Here is a 15040-nt window from a genome sequence, read left to right as displayed (position 1 = left end):
ATCAGTTACCCAATTGCTGTCAGTCAAGTAACTATCTGCTTGAGTATAATGTTTGAAGGAACTGCAAATTCCTCCAGTTAACATTGGCTGGGTATTGGGCTGAATTTCCAGATCCTGCCAGAATTGGCATCGTGGACATAGGTGCTTAAAAATAGCCCAGTCCATGTGTCAGTTCCCAATTCCACTCTGGCTTCAACCGTGCACCTGGGCCATTTTTATATGGGCAGGGTTAGATAGTTTGAGTGGGGCGGGAGGGGCAGTAGGGCTTACCCCTCTCTCTCAGCTGGTAGCCAGCATGGCTTATTAAGAGCCTACTGAGGTTGACTAGGATCATCCAGCCAACCTCCAGGTCCTGACAACCAGCAAGACAAAGTTTAATTGTCTGGCGGAGACCTCCCAATGCACCAGGGGCAGCAGTGTGGAACCCCCCCCCCCCTGGGTGCAGGGTCAGTCGCTGGCTACCCAAGAGTGGTTGCCCCCAGGATGAAGGCCTGGCTGCAAGGTCCATTTTAAAAACAAATAAATTCAGAGTACCCAATTCATTTTTTCTAATTAAGGGGCAATTTAGCGTGGCCAATCCACCTACCCTGCACGTTTTTGGGTTGTGGGGGCAAAACCCACGCAAACATAGGGGAATGTGCAAACTCCACGAACAGTGACCCAGAGCCGGCATTGAACCTGGGACCTCGGCGCCGTGAGGCAGCAATGCTGCCACTGTGCTGCCCTCCCATTTTTATTTTATAAAGATTGATGGGAGTGCCTCCATTTGGAAGTGCTCCCTCCCTCCCTCCTTTTTGGCAGGTTGCTGCTGCTTTTAGCTGAAAGGCCTGTGGTCTCCAATGGAGACTGCAGCTAATTCTCGTAGGGTGCTCTTTCGAAGAGCCGGTGCAGACTCGATGGGCTGAATGGCCTCCTTCAGCACTGTAAATTCTATGATATTCCCCCAATATACAAGCTCCCCATTAAACGCTAATAAACAGTAGTAAACACCAAGTACCTTTTTCCCCCCCCCCCCCCCCCCCGGTTGCTGCTGCTGCTGACCACCTCCTAACGCTCCGCTAGAAAGTCTAAGAACGGTTGCCACCGCCTAAAAAACCCTTGCACAGTAAGAACGGTTGCCACCGCCTGAAAAACCCTTGCACAGATCCTCTTAAGGCAAATTTTGCCCTCCAGTTTAATGAACCCTGCCATGTCGCTGATCCAGGCTTCCACGCTTGGGGGCCTCGCATCCTTCCACTGTAGCAGAATCCTCCGCTGGGCTACCAGGAACGCAAAGGCCAGAATACCGGCCTCTTTGGCCTCCTGCACTCCCGGCTCGTCCGATACCCCAAGTAGTGCGAGCCCCCAACTTGGCTTAACTCTGGTGTTTACCATCTTAGACACCGTCCTTGCAACGCCCCTCCAGAACTCATCCAGCGAAGTTTGCACTAACACATGAAAAACACTTGACCTGCCTAGCTAAATAGATTCACAGAAATCCTTCATGACATCAGAGTATGCAGTAAAAAATAAAAAAAAACTGCCTGGTATGATGAGGGCTCCTTGCACTTTAATTGCAAAATGTAGATATAAACTGCGATTTATGAACAGTAATATCCTCTGCGTAATAACTTGAGGATGGCCTGAGCGAATGTATGGACTAAACAAACAATTCTGATCCTGAATTCTTGCAGCACTGACGACCATGCTTACTGGCATCAAGAATGAGCAAAAATTAGACTTTTCCCCAAGTTGGTGCAGCACTGACGACCGTGCTTACTGGCATCAAGAATGAGCAAAAATGAGACTTTTCCTCAAGTTGGGGAAGGTTGGCCCAAACGTTGATAACTGATTTGCTCCCTACCTCCTCCAGCCACCTTGTTCAGTAACATGCATGTGGAGTTGCTGATTTTAACAAAGTGGGGAACCTTGTCCCAATCCCTTGTGGTCAAATTACTGATGGCACTTGCTGGCCATGATCGTATGAAGAATGGGGTCTTGGGAAAGATGGGTGACTGGCACGTTTAAACTGCATCAGGCGAGGGAGGCAGCATACTGCAGTAGGAGAACAGGCAGGATATTACTGCTTTGGTTTCACTATTTTATGTCTACAATAAAATAGTACATGTATTTATACTAGTAAAAGTACAAAAAGGACAAGCTCACTGCTATAGGATCCGACAAGGGAACCGATCATACTGGATTTAATATTGAGTTGAACCTGCATTAGTTAACTGTCTGAGCATCTTCTGAACATAATGATTGAAAATTGCTATTTCTTTTTGAGGGAGGGAGTCACAAACCAGGACTTTAAATTCCAGGAAAGCAAACTTTTTTGCAACGGTGTGAAATTGAAAGACCATAAAACAACTTAAATTGACGTCAATAAACAAGTCTAAGGGCCGACCGTGGTAAATATTTTAACATAAGAACAACTAGGAGCAGGTGGAGGCCATGTGACCCCTCAAGCCTGCTCCGCCATTCAATGAGATCCTGGCTGATCTTTTGTGGACTCCGCTCCACGTTCCGGCCCGAACATCATAACCCTTAATCCTTTTATTCTTCAAAAAACTATCTATTTTTATCTTAAAAACATTTTATGAAGGAGCCTGAACTGCTTCATTGGGCAAGGAATTCCATAGATTCACAACCCTTTGGGTGAAGAAGTTCCTCCTAAACTCAGTCCTAAATCTACTACCCCTTATTTTGAGGCTATGCCCCCTAGTTCTGCTTTCACCCGCCAGTGGAAACAACCTGCCTGCATCTATCATATCTATTCCCTTAATTTTATATGTGTCTACTATAGGATCCCCCTACATCCTTCTAAATACCAACGAGCACAGTCCCAGTCTACTCAATCTCACGTCGTAATCCAACCCCCTCAACTTGCAAGTTTTCACGCCCTGTTTGCAGATTGGTTGCCCTCAAACCTAACCCTGCACTTGTCTTCAGAAGAACAGACACATTAATTGTCTACATCTTTAAATTGACTGAACAAGGGAAACTGAAACCTTTGCAAAAACTGTTTTTATCCCTTTATATCCCTTTTAATCCTCTGGACTCTTGCTGAATCCATCCTTCCCCACTCTGTAATCTATTATGTGAGTGTGCGAACCTCGTGCATGCGCGCAAAAGCATTTTATTGGAGGCTATCCTGTCTTTAATTAAACTCAAGAAAACCTGTCCGGTTGTCTTTTTTCATAGCGCATATACAATTAACAACACTCCATCAATTGGCAGAGTATCCATTTTAACAAAAAAAAAGTCTTGTAGCCAAACGAGGAGGGTTAAGGCGGGAGCCCATCAACCCCTCACCTAGCGAAACTATGCCCTTAAAAGGCAAATGCTCCACTTGTGTAGTTTAGAAACTGTGCTTGACAAATGAGGTAAGTGGTAATATCAAGCTAAAAGAAAAGGCTTGCATAACTGCAATAAAATTGTGGAAATCCAACAGAGTGGGAGGGCTAAAAATCAACTAAGAAATAAAAGAACATAGTGGGCTATGAAGGCTGTATGAAAAATATTTGCAAAATCATTTAAGGCTAACAGTAAATATTTTCTTAAAATGTGAAATGGGGATATGATTAATTAGTGAGGTGCAGGTGAGACTGTAAATGGCTAACAAAGCAGAGGTTTGTTAAACAACTTGAGTACTTGGTATCTGTTTTTCACGGTGGAGAAGGGTGTCAAATACCAGTGTTTTGAAGGAGGGAAGAGAACCTAAAAAATAAATCGAGGGGCGAAGACGAGTGGATTTAATGTTTTGGGAGAAATAATAGACAATTGAGAAAATAATGAATTGATCCTCCAGAGCCTGCTGATTTCCAACCTAGCATTAAAAGAAATGGGTGAGGAGATTGTATTTTTCTGATCTCTGTTAATGAATTGAGCTTTCTGGATTGTGAAACTGCAAATCTCATTCCACTAAATGGAAAGAGAGAATTCAGATACTGTCAGTTTAATGCTAATTGTCAAGTTATTAGAATTAGGCAAGTTATTAGAATCTATCCTCCTCAATGACTGATCAATTTGTATCTGTTCAAAGAGCGTCAGCATAATTGTGACATGTCTGGGTGATTTAATTTAATTATTTTAAGAGATCATGGGCGCATATGGGTAGGAAGTGTCTGTGGCTGTTATCAATATGGATATTGAGAAAGTAATTTCTCTCCAGATTCAATAATTGTGTAGTTGACAGCTGGATCAGAGGTTTGTTTGGACTAATGACGTTAGTTCAAGACCTGGTCTAGGGTCACAGCGTTTCGCTATACATATTAATAGTTTGGAGGATGTAATAGAAAATGTGAGGTCATCCACTTTAGATCTGAGGGGCAAGCCAAAATGTGTTCTCAGAGGCTTCGAGCTGCAAATGAGACTAAATTTTAAAGGGTTAAATTAAGAGTGTGGTTGCAAAACTTGGTTTGTATTCCCTTGCATCTTTAGAAGGGTAAAGGCATGATCTAAGCAAGGTATTAATATGATTAAATGGTTTAATTGGGGTAAACTTATAGAAACCATTGCCCAGATTTTATCACTAATATTGACGAAACAGTCACTTTCCGTTGTTGCAACTGTAGACCTGTGACAACTTCTGTTGCCTGAACACACAGTTAAATGTGAAATCTGGAAGTTGCTGTCAAGTGATTTCCCACAAAATGCACTGTTCGAAGTCTCTGCAAATGAAATCTTTGGAACTCACTTGAATTGAAGTGAATTACTCTTGTGCTATTAGATATAAAAATGCTTTTTTTAAAAAAAAAAAACATTCTTTAGTTAGTAAGATGTAACTGTTATTAACGGTGTACTAAGTCGCAACTAGTGGTGAGCAATGCCTAAATTTTATATTTTTGGAATGCCAAATTCGGAATTTCATAGTCATGGAGTCACTACTGATAATCTACATCGCAGTGTACTTAGAAATGGCCCTATTGGTGGTCATCTTCTGACTCTGGAGCAGTTCCTACAGATTGGAATCTGTAATGTAACCCCACTATTTGAAAAGGGAGGTAAAGAGAAAATAGGGAATTATATACCAGTCAGCCTGACGTTGGTAGTGGGGAAAATGAAGGAGTCCATTGTAAAAGATAAAATAGCAGAGCACTTGGGAAAACAGTGGCAGTATCAGACAGAGTAGTGTCATGTGAGAGCACCTTTTAAGAAATGGGTGTTTATCGAATAGCTGCAGTGATCCCAGAATGTGTGGGGAGCTGGGCTGTCTGTCTTTTTTACTTTCGCTTTGAGCAGGCAGCTACAGGGTGTTTTTAGTTTTTTTTTTTTGAGAGCTGAATATCTGCAGGAGAAGCAAGCAGCTGTATAAGGATCTCTCTGCAATCTAAAGGTTGTCTCCAGATCATTTGGGTGATTTGACTGCTCTCAGTAGAGAATTTAAATCTGATCTCAGTGTTAAAAAGGGTCTTTGTCTTATGGATGTTGCAAGGAAAGATTAAGGGTTACTTAGAGAATATTGCATCTGTTGGGATGATTGGTGTGATAGTTGTTAAGATGTTTACTGTGGGTTTATAAAGTGTTAACTGGTTTCATAAATAAACATTGTTTTAATTTAAAAGTACTTTAGCTCTCTGTTGCACCACACCTGTAAAGTAGGCCCCTGTGCTCCCCATACCCACAATCTATTAAAAGTTGCGTGTTAGGTGAACTCATGATACACTTTGGGGTTCTCTAAAACCCTGGCCCATAACAGTAGGCTTGAATTTGCGAAATGGAAATCATGTTTGACAAATCTTCTGGAATTCTTTGAGAATGTAACTAAAATCCCATATAAGAGATTAGCTTGCAGACGATTGGATGTAGTGTTTTGAAATGGATAGAAAACTGGTTAGCAGGCAGGGAACCAAAGAGTAGGAATAAATGGGTCTTTTTCCAAATGGCAGGCAGTGACTAGTTTGGTACTGCAGGTATCAGTGCCATGACCCCTGCTATTCACCATATATATTAATGATTTTGATGAAGGAACTAAATATAATATCTCCAAATTTGCACATTACGCAAAACTGGGTGAGTAGTGATGAGACTGCAGAGATGCTTCAGTGTGAATGAGTGGGCAAATGCATGGCAGATGCAGTGTAAAGTGGATAAATGTGAGGTTATCCACTTTTGTAGCCCAAACAGGAAGGCAGATTATTATGAGTGGCTACAAATTAAGAGGGGGTAATAGCAACGAGGCCTGGGTAATCTCGTACACCAGTCGCTGAAGTTGAGCATTCAGATTCAGCAGACGGTAAAGAAGGAAATGGTATGTTAACCTGGAGTACAGGTGCAGGGATGTCTTGCTGCAGTTATACAGGACCTTGGTGAGGCCACACCTGGAATATTGTGTACAGTGTTAGTTGCCTTATCTGAGGAAGGATGTTCTTGCTGTAGAGAATGCAACGAAGGTTTACCGGACTTGATTCCACATATGACGAGAGATTGAGTTGGTTAGGATTATGTTTGCTGGAGTTTAGAAGAATGCCTGGGTCGGTTGGTCAATTCCAACAGGCCTCGACAGTGTAGATGCAGGAAGGATGTTCCTGATGGTGGGGGTGTCCAGATCCAAGATTCACATCTAAGGGTAGGGGGTAGACCATTTATGGCAGAGAAGAGGAAAAGTTCCTTCAGCCAGAGTGGTGAGCTTGTGGAATTCATGACCACAGAAAGCTGCTCAGGCCAAAACATATGTTTTCAAAAAGGAGTTGGATATAAGTTTGGAGCTTAATGGAGAGAAGCAGCAACAAGTTACTTAGCTGGATGACCAGCCGTGATCATAATGAATGGTGGAGCAGGTTCGATGGGCCGAATGGCATCTCCTATTTTCTGGTTATATTAGAATACAGAAGGCAGTCATTTGGCTGATCAAATTCATGCCTGGAAAATTTAACCCACCCCAGATAGGACGTCCACATTCTCTGGCTTAGGAGGCCAGTGTCTTATCGATTTTAGTCACTGGACTGCAAATAGCAATGTCAAAAGTGGGATTTGAACCAATGCTTTCAGAGGCAACAGCAATATGAATGCAGTCCCTTTAACAGCTCAATCATCATTATGCCACAGCCTTTTGATATTTCCGCTTCTACTTATTCCCACGTGCCTCAAAGCTTTATTTCACACTCCTGTCCAAAGAGTGGAAGGTAACTGGTTAATTTTGCTTCCAGGTTTTCCACCTGAGAATTCATCAATGTGATTGATGCTTAACCTGTTTGATAATATTACTACTGGGTGCCAAACAATCCATTGCTGCTTTTACACCTTTTTTGTGCTGGAATTAAATTGTGGAAGGTAGAATCCATCTCTGAGCGGTTGCCAAATCTTTTGTCAGCAGCTTTCTTCGATCTCTAGGTAACACAAAGTTACTTCATTGCTGACTTCAATTCAGACCATTTTCTCTGCTGGCCTAACCTTAACATTAGCCATTCAGGATGCACTCTTTTTTCCACACACAGTAGTGGAAAGCAGGAACTTGCCCTCCAAATAATGGGTATATTAAGTTGCGGTACAGATTTGATTGATTGGCGGATCAAGCTCGAGGGACTGAATGGTTTACAGCTGTCCTTGTTCTCGTGAGTCTTGAGGAAAGCACGATTGTGCCTCAATATTACAAACATACTGGAATTTAACCTTCAACTTTTTTTCTCCTACATCTGCTATAACTATAAACATGTCTGTGCCTGTGTGTATTGCTCACATTACGTTCATGTTATGGCTCCACAAGAGTGAGTACAAAATATCCTTGGTGGGTTTTGGGCAGCGCTAATTGGCTTCTTCGTTTAATTGTCTTTATTCCTACTCCTGTCCTTGGGTTCCCGCACAACAGGATCTCCTTGAGATCTGAAAGAGTGTATATTTTGCAGAACCTGAAACTTAAATTCTTGCAATCTGGAACCCTTGTATTCCATTGAGTGCTTTTTAACAAAACTGCAGAGTTATATTCTCAAACAGAAAATCTTTCTCTGGTTTTTAAACACACTTTTGTACGGTGAGCCGCAGAGGTGAGTGGCAGATAATTCAGCACTGACAGATTTTCAGTCCTGCAGAATTCTGTCTGCCTATCCACCCATCTGATATGCTCGGATGGTTTGATGATGGTGCCTAATCTGATTGGGAGCCAGAGTGCTCAATTCGCGCACACTTGTCAGCATCAGAGCTAAACAATCCTGTCATCATCCAGTCTCCACAAAGGCAAGAATCACCTGATTGCAGTGAGGAATAGAGATCGTGGTGTATTGGTACTCTTTCCTCACCAGAGTTCTGAAGCAAGTTCAAATGTTTGTATTTGTTTGAAACCTGTTGACCCGACACAACTTTGGTAACAAACCTAGAATTTTCCAAATCTGACTCTGTCCCATGCTACCAAATGATCTATCAAGAAAACCTCCTTTTTACAAAAATTGAATTGCGCTGTATTTTTGTCTCTTTTGTCAACTGTTTACTGACTGGATTATTTACATGGCAACAGTGAAGTGTTTGCAAATAATTTGTGTTGAGGTCTCTGCTTCTGTTTATCTAAATGTGATAAAGTTGGCAACCAGGCATTTTTGTGCTGGAAGTCTTTAAAAAAAATGTAATGTAAAAATGATTATGGACTTTGTTTAACCATGTGGCTAATGGAGGAGTGATTGTTTATATGTGGCACATCCAACACTGGAAATGAAAGTAAACAGCTCTAGAAAATTGGAACGTCTTCGGTTGTTTAGGCTTTCCAGTGTACATCAAAAGCTGTTCGGCTGTGGAATTCTTGTGTTTATTATCTTGAGCTGTTAAACATTGTTTGGGCGTTGAGCACAATTATCGACCTTGTTGAAGGAGGAGCACTCAACATGTTTGTATGGTGTGTGTCTTTGTAACGTAAAAGCTGCAGGATGTGAGCGATTGCTTACCTCAGTGACATGGTTGTTTTCAGGTGTTCAGCTAACTGCGCTGTCACCTTTTCAACCTCCAATGAATGAAATAAAATCTCTTTCTTTTTTCTGGATCGAAACGGCCAACAGATGTACAAAAGCTCAGCTGCTTTCCTGGTTCCTGGACACTACTCTGAAAAAGAACATTTGTGTCCATAACTTAGTGACTTGGTTGACTCAATGCCACTTATCATGGTGAGTCGTTTTCTCTCTTTCCCCCCCCCCCCCCCCCCCCCCCCAACAATATTTTATTTATGGCAGTGACCTGCACGATAACTTAAGCTTGAGATTATATCCCATTCTTTGTGTCCGTTACTGCAGTCTTGTTGAATGTTTTGGGATCTGCAATTTGATTTAAATTCTGAGTTTGCTTGCTTCAGTGACAGAAAATATGCCCCTGAAATTACTTGATCACTGTTTTTTGTTGTGGTTGAATCTCATGGATCCGAGTCATTGTTCAGTTGTGTTACTTCAATATTAGTTTATTTTGCATATGTGTAGAATGTGATCTTACATTCAGCCTTTTTAATGCACTTTTTAAAAAGTAGTAAGTATTAGTAATGAAGAGGCTAAACTGTGATGATACTGTTGCTAACTTTTGGTTGGTTCACTTGCCTCTGTTTTATAACCTTTGCTCTCGAGTCACCAGGTATCTTTATGATACTGCCACGAGGTTCAAGTAATGACCAATAACTCAATACGATTAGTAAGATTTAAATCAAAACACATTTATTATACACCGTAATCGCTACTCATGCACAAATTCTACGTGTAAGCTACTTCTACGACTAACAGGCCTGTACTTAACTTCGGACTGGCCCACCACGTCAGGGGAACAAATGGCCTTTCGTTCGGGTTCTGAGTCTGCAGGATTCGCAGTTGGTACGGATTGATAGCTAGGAGTGCCTATCTCATAGCACGAGCATTGACTTCAGACTTACGATCTCTCGGCGGCCGTTGGACCGGTCACGGTCAATGTTGGTTCGCGTTGCTGAGTGACCCGGTCAAGAAGAAGAGGGCCGATTTGAACTTGGGGGCTTAACTTTATAGTCCCATGGGGCTTTCCCACCTTTCGGGGCAGACCCTGTACCTGGTTCTAGGTGATTGGACTTCGTTCCAATCGCTTGGTTCGATTTCTCCAATACTGGAGCGGTTCCCTGATCAATGGGCGGTCTTGAGGTGTCCATTAACCTCTTTTGTGTTGGCTCCTGCTGGCGCCGGGGAGTCTGGCTTAGTTTTGTTTGTCCCAACTGTTGCTATTGTTCCCGGGGATTGCTCATTAGTATGTAGATGGCTGCTACATTATTATGCTGATGGTCGCTGGTATCAATGCTGTCTTCGCTTTTGCAGAGTTAAATACACAGCAAACCTGCACCTACTGGTTTCTGCCTGTGTTGGCTGAATTTCCCTTCAGCCTTTGCCGTTCGCCATTTTAAATCGGGACTTGGCCAACTCAGGTGGCTACAATACCTATATTTAATAGTGCCTTAATTGAGTTCCTTGCAGATTATATCCGTGTTTGGCATGCCTCATCTTGCACTTGTCAAACACCTTTTCTGAACAGACAGCAAACTTGTTGATCCACTTGTAGCCCTTGCTAACTTTGCCGTAACACTTTTTGGTTACCACTCGCTGTCATGATATTCAGATAAACATCATGGTGCAAACACACACACACTGATGGACAGATCAACGGACCAATCAACACACGCAACATCACAGCCAATCACAAGCAAGGGCACACGCACTATAAAATGGGGAACACCACAGTTCCCGCTCATTCCAGCAGGAGACAGCTCAGGGCACAGAGCTCACAGCAAGCCACTCCGAAATTCACCATGTGCTGAGTGCCTCTCCAAGATAGTGTTAGGGCTGGGTCCACAGGTTAAAGGGTAATGAACGAACCACAGTAACAAGTTTACAGATGATGTTATTGATAGTAATAAAACAGAATTGTACCATCTGCAACCGTGTTGGTTCGTCTGTGTAGCAGAGCACCAAACACGACACTCGCTTTATCTCCAGTTGGAACTATTGATAGGCCACTCTTTTCCCATTTATGTTACAAGATTAACGTGCAGTATGGTTCCAGTGTAATGAGAGAAGAGTTGATTTGTTTCTTTAAGACAAAAATATATCTCTTGTGTTTCTGAGAGCAGACTAGACTCGAGCAACTGGAGTACAATAGATTTTTGAGTGACCGTCCACCCTGGGATGTGTAACTGTGAGCTGGCAGCTGCTTTTACTGAGGAATGGTAAATATTTCACGATTACCCAATCTACCACTTGGTCTGATGCTGTGCAATGTTAGAAAAAGGCACTCAACTTCTCATTGTCTATCCTGGTGCCTCATTGTTGCATTACAAGCAGTAATTCTGGCCACATTAACATTGTGGGCCCAACATGGCCACATATCTATCCTGTTTTAGTAATTGGGATCTACCGTTTTCATCCAATATGAATGTATTGATGTTTTTATAGGGCCACCATAGTGCAGTGTCATTGAAACTATTAACATTGTTTTGTAAAGTTGCTTATTTGTCTCCACTGATCATCTGTGACCCAATTCAGCAGAAATAGTAAAGTAACACACTATTAACTTATTGAAGTGGTTTGAGGAATATTACCAGCGCTGAATTCTTTGAAGTTCTTTCAAAGGGTCAGCCTTTTGTTGGATGCCTGGCAGCAATTTTAATTTAAAAAATGTTTTAAGCCCTATCTAAACTATTGGGCATTTATTGCCCATGGATAATTGTGCTTGAGAATATACTGATGTGCCACCACCTTGAATGATTGCAGTCTGTGGTTTAAAAATAGTCGCCAAATGTATGTTTGTGTGATTAATTCCTTTTTAGTTGTGTGCATCAGTTTGTATAAATATTTAAAATGCTTCTTCAGATAATCTTCTGAAGGTGATGCTTTCAAAAAAAATATTAACCTTTTTATATGAGAGGGCATTGTTGGACTGTTTCAACTAGCATGAAGCAAATGACTAGTGAGTCAGCAACACGGGAAAACAAATGTGGGATTTATATGAATTTCTTAGCGAGCAGTTAGGTTAGGCCGGATGCAGGGCCCATGTTCGATCCCAGCCCCCGACCACGGTCCGTGCCCATGTGGAGTTTGCATGTTCTCCCAGTGTCTGCGATCCCAACCCGCAAAACCTAAAAGCAGGTTAGGTTGATTGTCTATGCCAAGTTGCCTCTTAATTGGGGGGAAAAAATGAATTGGGTACAGCTTTTATTTTTAAAAAAAGGTTGGGCAGGATCCAGTTTTCTGGACCCTCCCCCCCCCCCCCCCCCCCCCCCCCCCCCAACGAGCCCCAACGCACTATGAAAGGGTTCCTGGCCGCAGCCTTGGCATCGCTGGCTGAATCGGCAGCACACAATGCCAACCTGGCACACTGGCTGTGCCACCTGGGCACCTTGGCATTGCAGACTGGCACCCAGATGGTACTGCCAGGGTGCCCAGGTTGCACCAGCATTCAGGGTACCACCCTGCTTAAAGGGCATGCACCTGCGTGCCTCGGATCCCCTGGGAGACCACCAAAAGTGCGGTCCCACCTGCTCCCTGTTTGTGAAGACCGGTACTGAAGGGCGCTCGCCCGAGGTCCCTGAGGCGAAGGGGATAGAACCTGGTGGAAGGGCTTCTGTGGGGAGCCGATGAGGTGAGTGGTTAGCTTTGCTCACAGGTGAAGAACCCGGGGGCGCTGGGCTTGTTGCTTGGTGTGGGGAACCTCAGCTGGGGGTGGGCAGCCATGGGAGGGAGGCCAACCCCTAGATCATGTACCCATTCCAGCACAACCCATGTCCCTGTCCGGTTGCCCCATCGGCCACCCATAAACTCTGTTGAGGCCTCTGGCCTTGCGGCTGAAGACTATTGTTAACAGGGAATTGGCAATCGTGGTTAAGTGAGCTCTTCATACAACCTAAGTGGATTCCTGTGGGTGGGTGGACCATTTAGCATGTGGGAGGCATTGTCTAGCATCCCAATCAGACTGCAATGCCTGGACACTTTGCCTGAACACTGTGGGAGGCTGCCTGAACACTGGGAGGCACCACCTCACGCAGCAGCCAACATCTGAACACCCAAGGGATGGACACAGTTCCGGGAGTCATGTCCTCAGCCAGAGAGTGGATGAGTGCCACGGGAGAGGACCAGCTCCCGGTCCAGCTGACCGAGCGGGTGTCTGGCGTACAGGGTCTAGGGTCCGGTGAGGATGGCCCCGCTATGCCTGGATAGGGTGAACCGAGTGGGGGAAGATCAATGGGGGAAATGGAGGGTCCCGCTGGTAGGTGTCACCGCTGTCTGCCAGTCTAACACCCTCTCCCGATGCCTTACAGATATTAAACGATATGGCAGGGAACAGCATGGCTGGGATTTTGGACCAGAACCTTGCCCTAGTGGTGCCACTGCTAGGCCAGCCGGCCAGACACCAAAGGTGGAGGCGGCAACAGCAGTGTCTGCAAATGCTCAAGATGGAGGACCACGTGCTGGACCCCACCCCATACCCTGAGGACCTGGCCGCCCATCAGGCCAGGGAGGGACCTATTGGGGGTCTCCAGAATTTTATAAATTATTATTATTGGGCAGCGAATATTGCGATGGTCAGGAAGTGGATAGTGGGGAAGGGGTCTGTGTGGGAGCGGGTGGAGGTGGCTTCTGGTAAAAACACGAGTTTGGGGGCACTGTTAACGGCACCTCTGCTATATTTGCTGGCCAGGTACTCCACGAGGCAGGTAGTAGTGGCAGCCCTGAGGGTGTGGAGGCAGCATATGCGGTTGGAGATGGGCACCGATATGTGGTAATCACTGTTTCGCTTTGATTGGGGGATTCCAGAGGTGGTAGTGGGTGGGGATCGAGAGATTTGGAGATGTTTTATTGAAGAGGGCTTCCCGAGCTTGGAGGAGGTGGAGTTTGAGTTGCCAGGTGGGAATGGGTTCCGATATTTGCAAGTGAGGGATTTTGCGTGGAGGCAGGTGTCGACCTTCCCGCAGCTGCCGCACTGGGGGCTACAGGATAAGATGGTGTCGAGAACAGGAGTGGGAGAGGGGAAGGTTTCAGAGATCAACTGATGGAGTGGGAGGGAGCCCCGATAGGGGAGGTGATGAGAAAGTGGGAAGAGGTGGGTGGGGAATTGGAGGCCGGATTATGGGAGGAGGCCCTGAGGAGAGTTAATGCATCCTCGTCATGTCCCAAGCTCAGCTTGATACAAGGTGCTCCACAGGGCGCACATGATGGTGGCCTGGATGAGCCGGTTCTTTGAGGAGGTGGAGGACAGGTGTGGGCGCTGTTGAGGGTGGTCCTGCGAACCATGTCCATATGTTTTCGGCATGTCCGAGGCTGAGTGGTTTCTGGCAGGGTTTGCTGACATCCTATCAGAAGTATTAAAGCTGAGGGTGGTGCCAAGTCCAGAGGTGGTGATATTTGGTGTGTCGAAAGATCCGGGAGCCCAGGGAGTGAGAGGCCAATGCCTTTGCCTTTGCCTCCCTGGTGGCCTGGAGATGCCTCAGACTCTGAACCCCCAAGTCGGGGGTATGGGTTAGTGACATGGTGGGGTTTCTCAAACTCTAAAGTAAAATTCGCCTTGAGGAGGTCGCTGCTGGGGTTTGCCCGGAGGTGGCAGCCGTTCATCAACTTTTTAAAGAGAAATTAGGCTGTCAGCAAGGGGGGGGGGGGGTTGGGGGTAAGGAGGCGAGGGAGGGGGGGGTGGGGAGGAAGGAGGCAAGGGATGGTCAAGTAAGTGCAGGAGAACCAGTGGAAAGGGGGCTGGGGAAGGTGGTCCTGTTTGTGTAAGCCATGTTGGCTGGGGTTTGTTATCGGGGAGCTGTGTTGGTTATATTGTTTTGTTCTTGTTGGAACCTGATGTTTAAAAATTGTTGAAATTCTAAATACCTCAATAAAATTCTTTTTAATAAACTTTGTCGGAAAATTCTTTCCCAACCTGGCATCTAAAACATCTCGCTCCCCAGATAGGATGAAAAGGGACGCAGTGTCCCATTGGTCCTCCAGACATGAGCAGGAATGGCGAGCATTGCAAGTCTTCTTGACTACAGCATCAGTTCTAACATTTTTTTGACCCTGCAAAAAAAAAAAATTAAAAAATTTTCAACAATGCATTCGAGGATGGTCTGGGAGCAGCGTTAAGCAGCAGAATGCAGAAGACA

General features: G+C 44.7%; 1 protein-coding gene across 17 annotated transcripts in view; it reads left to right on the top strand.

Moving 5' to 3' along the window:
* Window positions 1–15040, top strand: part of LOC140426606 (ral guanine nucleotide dissociation stimulator-like 1) — a 409325-nt gene that overhangs the window by 246926 nt on the left and 147359 nt on the right. The window contains exon 1 of one of the 17 annotated variants that reach the window (XM_072511591.1): window positions 9039–9068. The exons of the other annotated variants lie outside the window; for them this stretch is intronic. Within the exon in view, the coding sequence (XP_072367692.1) occupies window positions 9054–9068 (15 nt within the window). The 5' untranslated portion in view covers window positions 9039–9053. Of the gene's footprint in view, window positions 1–9038; window positions 9069–15040 lie in introns of those variants that run through there. 17 annotated transcript variants of the gene reach the window in all.

Source organism: Scyliorhinus torazame, chromosome 7 (genome assembly GCF_047496885.1).
Source record: "Scyliorhinus torazame isolate Kashiwa2021f chromosome 7, sScyTor2.1, whole genome shotgun sequence".
NCBI lineage: Eukaryota > Metazoa > Chordata > Chondrichthyes > Carcharhiniformes > Scyliorhinidae > Scyliorhinus > Scyliorhinus torazame.
Note: the sequence above shows the minus strand (reverse complement) of the source record. Positions and strands in the feature narration are given on the sequence as shown.